The sequence below is a fragment of the Protobothrops mucrosquamatus genome, unplaced genomic scaffold (genome assembly GCF_001527695.2).
Source record: "Protobothrops mucrosquamatus isolate PMUCROS unplaced genomic scaffold, P.Mucros_1.0 scaffold1077, whole genome shotgun sequence".
NCBI classification, from domain to species: domain Eukaryota; kingdom Metazoa; phylum Chordata; class Lepidosauria; order Squamata; family Viperidae; genus Protobothrops; species Protobothrops mucrosquamatus.
Window position 1 is genome coordinate 137,219 of NW_015387305.1, and position 6,694 is coordinate 143,912.

Below are 6,694 nucleotides of genomic sequence, written 5' to 3' on the forward strand. Positions count from 1 at the left end.
AAGAAAGGGCATGTTTAGACTCACTATATAATTCCAACATTTTATTTCAGCAATCAAATAAACCATGTAGACTCTAATGAGTTGAATCTAATGGTCACACATCTGCCTCCACAAGCAATTCTTAATGTCCCCCCAAAAATGCACAAAAGTTTCTCCAGATCATTCAGGGGATCAAAAGAACAGAATGATAGGAAATCCTGTTAAGTGACCAAATATTGTTTAGTAGTAATATAGTTCCTCAGCTGCAATAATTTACATAAGACTTGTTCAAATTGTGTTCAACAGAATACTAGGGTTGTGCAAGAACTTGTTGGGATTCTGTGAAACCCACCCCACCCCAATTTTCAGTCACGCAGAAAAAGTAGGACTTGTCCACTGATATTCAGATGTGGAATATCTCCCACCCCTCAGTTTGTACCAACGAGGACTCATGACTTTTTGTGTATTTAAAAGGCCCCTAAGGAATTCTTGATGTCAGAACAAGTTTGTAATCTGATCTGACCAGGTGGAAAGTCTAGGCTGATTGGAAAAAGATGCTCTTCAAGAAGAAATAAATGGAAAGTAGTATTATATTTAGGAAGGAAAATATATGTCATATGTACAAGATTGAGGATTTGTAACCTGGACAGGATTTGGGTATGGCCACTGACAAGCTCAATATGAGCCAATAGTTGAGACAGCTGCTAGAAGAGCTAAGGCAATTTTGGGTTGTTTTAGAAGCAGCACCATATCAAAGATGCATATTTTACCCATATAGCTAAAATATTTTATGTAGCCGACCATCAAAAAAAGTGTTCTCCATCTTGGAGCATTTTAAGAAGTGGCTGGACAGCCATGTTTTAAGAACAGTATAATCTTCCTGATACTGTGAGCACTTGAGTAGATGATTATGTTCCCTTCCAACTGCACAATTCTGAGTCTGTATCATTTTGCTGCGATCTACTGATCATCTGGATTTCTTCAGAACAGATGATCTTCACAGATCATATTCTTGCTATTCAATGCTATTTTTTTAAATCATAAAATATCAGAAGCATTATTTTCATTTATAGTTTGTTAGCTGAAGTACTTATTTGTTTATTCATTTATATAACTGCTTACTTAACATACAACTCAATAGTACTGTTTAGATATGAAGATTATTTGCATTATTCTATAATATCAATGGAACATATCTAACTTTACGAAGTACAGGCTTATAAGCAGGATGGAAATTGGTAAATTCCCAAGCAATTATAATTATCTATTTCATCAAATACAATATGAACATACCATTCTCTGATGCTTGCTTGATCCCAGCTTCATCTTCCTGTGAATCTGGAGCAAGTCCAAAAATATCGAACCTTTAATCAAACAATTACATTGTATTATATTATGCAAGTAACTTCACAACAGCAATTATTAGAATAAGCATAAATAAAGTTATACAGGTTTAATCTTGTATCCAGCAGGCTTAATAAAGCTCAGTCTTCCATAAAATATATACCTATAACAGAAAACTAAGCCTTGAAAACTGAAATTTCAGGATTTCTAATTATACTTTTTATAGAATAAGGAACTCTGTTTTTTTCCAAACATTCCTATCAGGTAAAGCTGTTCTGGTGAAATATACCAAAACAACACTTGCTCAACAAGTTCATAATCATACATTTAATTGAAAAGTCTGTAGAACTCATGAGAATTGGCAAGACAAAAATTAGTCAACTGCAGAATAATTTTTTTCAGCTTTATATCAAACTCTTAACACTGTGAAATTGGAAGAGGGATCCAGCTAGGTACCACAAAGAAATTGTGTAAAATTCTTGGTTTCAAATTTGAGAGTGGTGAGTATACAGTACAGTATGAAATTAGCATATGTGGATAATTAAGTCCCTTTCCATTTATTCTTATTTTTTTAGTATAAACAGTATAAGCCACAGGAATAAATAAGTGCAAGAATGTTTCAAAATTAAAAACAAACAATTGCGGGGGGGGGGGGAATTAATCCCTCACTTACCAGGAAGGCATGGCCATATTCATGTTGAGAGAAACTGGCATGATGGGCCTTGAAATTGTGTAAAGAAAGATTCAACTTAAAAGTCAGCAAGAATATTTTAACTATTCCCTTCTGCATTTTAACAAATGTTAGACTACTTTTTAAAAAATCTGCAACTCTTAACTAATATAATCACATATAATCAGTAATATAATCACTAATTCCTGATAATATCATGATTTAAAAAGCTTTAACAACTTGAAAGAATTGTAGCTGATAGCATTAGTCAGTACCACATAACTTGATTTTTACGATGATAATTGCTAGGACTCATTTTTCACATATGCTTTGAATTTTTATTCTACTTGTATTGCATTTCTTCCAAGAGGTACAGCCCAGCAATAAAAAGGTAACAAACTAAGTGTACAGTAAGATCATGTTCTATTAGTCCTGTAATTTGTTTTTATTTTTTTTAATCATAGAATTGCATTATACTGTTTCCTAATTTCTTATTACATTGTGATAATCTATATTAATATCTATTCAAAGTTTAAAGTAGCTTAAGGATATTCCAGAGATGAAACAATTGTTTAAATTCGGGAACCTTGCAAAATTAATCATGAAGTGCCAAATGTTTAGAATATAATTGACATCCTTTTCTTTCAGAATTTAGGACAGATGCTTTTGTTTATATAACTTAGGTCAGGGGTAGGCAACCTTGGCTCTTTTATGACTCATGGACTTCAACTCCCAGAATTCCTGAGCCAGCATGGCTCAGCTTGGAAACTCTCCCTTTCCCCTCAGCATGGCTGGCTCAGGAATTCTGGGAGTTGAAGTCCACGAGTCATAAAAGAGCCAAGGTTTCCTACCCCTGACTTAGGTAAATAGATTTAAAGGTCTAAATCTATCACAAGTCCAATTGTTTTTCTTTCCTTTTAATTTGAAGACCTAGTACTCTACTCAATTTCCTGTTTACAAAGAAACCAATACTAAAAGGATGGGTCCATAAAGCTTCCACTAACATACTGTCAATCCAAAATATAAGGAGGTTGAAATTATGGTAAAATAAAATTTCTGATATCCTGTATTGCTTTTCTTGCAATCTTTCATATTTGCCTATGATACTGTTATCTTTTTTATAATCCATTCAATCAAGTGTCAGAATTCTTGAAGTTACTGAGCCATGCATGCATTGCCAATTATGTGGCATATTCCTTAGCTGTACACAAGCCAGCCCAAATAGGTTTTTGTAACCATTTGTTCTTTCAAATAATTACGAATTTTAGATGGTGGTTCTGGGGAATTTGCTTTTCTGCAATTTCTTGTCCTTCACATAATATGGAATGGGACAATTCGCTGTGGAACAACTCACCATGGCCAACTTGCGGCATGACAACTCAATGCAAGATATATATACAGTATATAATTATTACTAATAATATTACTAATAATATTTATGAGGAACAGGTCTAGAGTACAGTTATCTCACATTAAGTTGTCCTGCGGCGAGTTGTCCCAAAGCGAGTTCACTGCAGTGAGCTGTCCCACAGGGAGTTGGCCATGGTGAGCTATCCTGGATGACGTGGTGGTAACAAGATGGCCACAGCAAGTTGGCCACAAGTTGTCCTAGACCCCACATAATGCGTGATTACTTGGTATACAGTAATTTACAAGAATTATCATCTATCTATCTATCTATCTATCTATCTATCTATCTATCTATCTATCTATCTATCTATCTATCTATCTATCTATCTATCTATCTATCTATCTATCTATCTATCTATCTATCATTCCATTCTCATCAGTGTAAAGAGGATTAGTTTTTTTGTTTTTCCCAACTCATTGGCTAAGAATTAGCAATGGTACTTGGACATATACAGGTAGTTCTTGACTTACAACAGTTCACTTAGTGACCATTCACTGAAAAAGTGACTTATGACTATTTTTCTCACTTCTGACGGTTGCAGCATCCCCATGGCCATGTGATCAAAACTGAGACACTTGGTAACTGACTCATATTTATAACAGTTGCAGCGTCCCAGGATCATTTGATAACCTTTTGCAACTTTCTTACAAGCAAAGTCACTGGGGAAGCAGATTCACTTAACAATCACATTACTAACTGAACAACTGCAGTGATTCACTTAACTACTGTGGCAAGAAAGGTCATAAAATGGGGCAAAATTTACTTAAAATAAATGTTTCACTTAGCAACAGAAATTTTGGGGCTCAATTGTGGTCGTAAGTCGAGGACTACCTGTACTGCTCCATAGTGCTTTACAGCACTCTCTGAGCGGTCTACAACATCAATATATTGCCTTCAACAATCTGGGTCCTCATTTTACCAACCTAGGAAGGATAGAAGGCTGAATCAACTTTGAGCCAATCAGAATCAAATTCCTGGTGTGTGGGCAGAGTTAGCTGCAGTACTGCATTCTGCACAGCTCTTAGTTAAATAGGCTGGAGCTTCTTCAAAATTGAGGAATAGGAATAAGCAAGCAGATCCAGGGAAAAAGAAATCATGGACTTTTGAAGCCAGCGTCTTAGAGTGGAAGGGCTGCTTCGGGGGGGGGGCTCTTTCTGAAAGAGGCTGGGAACTTTTCTTCCATATCTGAAGACTTAAAAAGTTAGCACTCAGATGGGAGGAAAATGGCATGGTGGGCTGAAGAAAGGAATTTTGGGGGTCCAAACTTAGTTTTCCTAGCCCAGGGCAGGAACTTCCTTCTGTATACAGATGGAAGCTGCCTGCCCTCTCTTGGCAGGGAGCTCTTTCCCTCTGTCCTTTTAATGATTTGCAGTCACTTAGTGACTTGAACCTGGGAAAATTAGGGTAACAGTTGTTGAGAGAGGCAATCACTTGGTGGCCTCGCTTAACCACTGCCCTGACTTGCAACCCTAATGGGCAGGCTCCATTATGGTCATAAGTCAAGGACTATCTGTAATTTCTTTCCCATAAATGAGTCACAGAATTCTATCAGATTTACTCTTGAGAACTTTAACGAAACAGCACGCGGAAAATAGTAATACTTACGCATGCGGACAAATATACTTTACGTGTGGACTCCTAATACCAGCAAATGCTTCTGCCCAGCCATGCCTATAAGAATATAGAAAACAAATTCCCATTAAAAATATTCTCAGCTGTTCCTATATATTGTCTGCTCTTTAAAGAGCCACAGCGTGCCATGGTTTTGTTCCACCTTTGTTTTAAACAGGTAGTGCCACCAATTGGGACTCAGGAAGCATGTCTTCTCTGTCACAGCATCTACCTTGTGGTATGATGCCCACCCAGCTATCTGTTTCTCTTCCACCTAATGATGTTCCAAATAACTTTAAAAATATGGCTGTTCTCTTAGGGTTTGGGGTTATAGAATATTGTCAGCATTCCATGGTATTTGGGTGTTATAAATTTTTTAAAATATTTTTTTCTTTTTCAAACTGTAAGCTGCCCAGAATCATTCTAAATTTGGGCAGCTCCTAAATTTAAAAAATTCAAGATGTAACATTAGATTATTAGGTATATGAATGGAGCTATGAGAGACTAAACATACTGAAATTATCCAGAGAAGGGGAATCTCAGAATACTAGGATTTTATTTGCAATACTCAATTTGTAATACTAAAAAATCTAGTATATAAATAATTCCATGGATGACACTGTGCATTCAAAATGACTATTTCAGGGGTTATGAGATTAGAACAAAACATTTAATGTTCCATAATTTTTGACTTTGAGACTACCGTAATTTTTTTTCCTCCAGTATTCTCTGGTGTAGTCTGACATCTTGCATTTGGATTGGCTTTTTTCTCAGGCTTATTAGGACTTATTTCTGAATAAATAAGGCATATGAAACTGAATGGCCAAGATCTTATAAAAGATTTATTTTTAAATAAAACGTCTACAAGCAAGTTTTGTATGAAAAAAATCTATTCTTGTTTTGACTTAATCATGGCAATTTAAAGTCAAATAACAATCTGCACATACTGAATTTTATCAAAATAACTGAAAAGGACTATTCATATAATTCAAATTCTTTCATTAACTGAATCTTTAAGAAGTATGCCCTAATATCTTCCAATACCCTGTTCTCCAATTAATACTGTTACCATGAAGTCAATTTCAACTCTTACTGACCTCACAGGCATCTATCAAATGAAATGTAAACACTAACTTCAGCATAGCATAACAATTAGTGAACACTACATTTTTCTTTGCAAATTGCAAATAATAAAAGGTAGTTTCAAAGGTACAGATTGTTTATTTAAAATGCCATTTTACTTACCCAGTATCTCCTAATCCATGGAGAAATATGACCTAGGATTGAATAGTATATGAATAGCGTTACTACATGCTGGAAAGTTAGCTCTTCAAAAAACATTCTGTTCTTATTTCCTATAAATCTAACTGCAATAGACACTGCTAAAGACAAAGTGTGCCCGCTTAAATATAACAAATATATCAAAAGGGCATGATTTTGGTAGTATCAGCAAGTGCACTCATTTGACATACTACTTACAACTGCTGTATACGGTCTGTGTGGACAGAAAGAAAGAAATGTATAAGATTTTCAGTGATTGAAAATCTGAATAATTTGTATTATATATCTTTGGCATTTAGTTAACCTAGCAATTTAAACCATTTTATACTGACAACTGTGCTTAGCATTATTACATTAATCTATTTAATATTCTTAATTTAGGTTTTGAACTTTTTTCT

The 6,694-nt window shown here is 35.0% G+C and overlaps 1 protein-coding gene across 1 annotated transcript in view; it reads right to left on the reverse strand.

Moving 5' to 3' along the window:
* LYPLA1 (lysophospholipase 1) overlaps positions 1 to 6,291 on the reverse strand; it is a 13,364-nt gene extending 7,073 nt beyond the window's left edge. The window contains exons 1-4 of the mRNA XM_015820156.1: positions 6,261 to 6,291; positions 5,010 to 5,075; positions 1,997 to 2,044; positions 1,273 to 1,343 (exon numbers count right to left, since the gene is read on the reverse strand). Of these exons, the coding sequence (XP_015675642.1) occupies positions 1,273 to 1,343; positions 1,997 to 2,037 (112 nt within the window). The 5' untranslated portion in view covers positions 2,038 to 2,044; positions 5,010 to 5,075; positions 6,261 to 6,291. The remainder of the gene's footprint in view (positions 1 to 1,272; positions 1,344 to 1,996; positions 2,045 to 5,009; positions 5,076 to 6,260) is intronic.
* Positions 6,292 to 6,694: the final 403 nt, after the last annotated feature.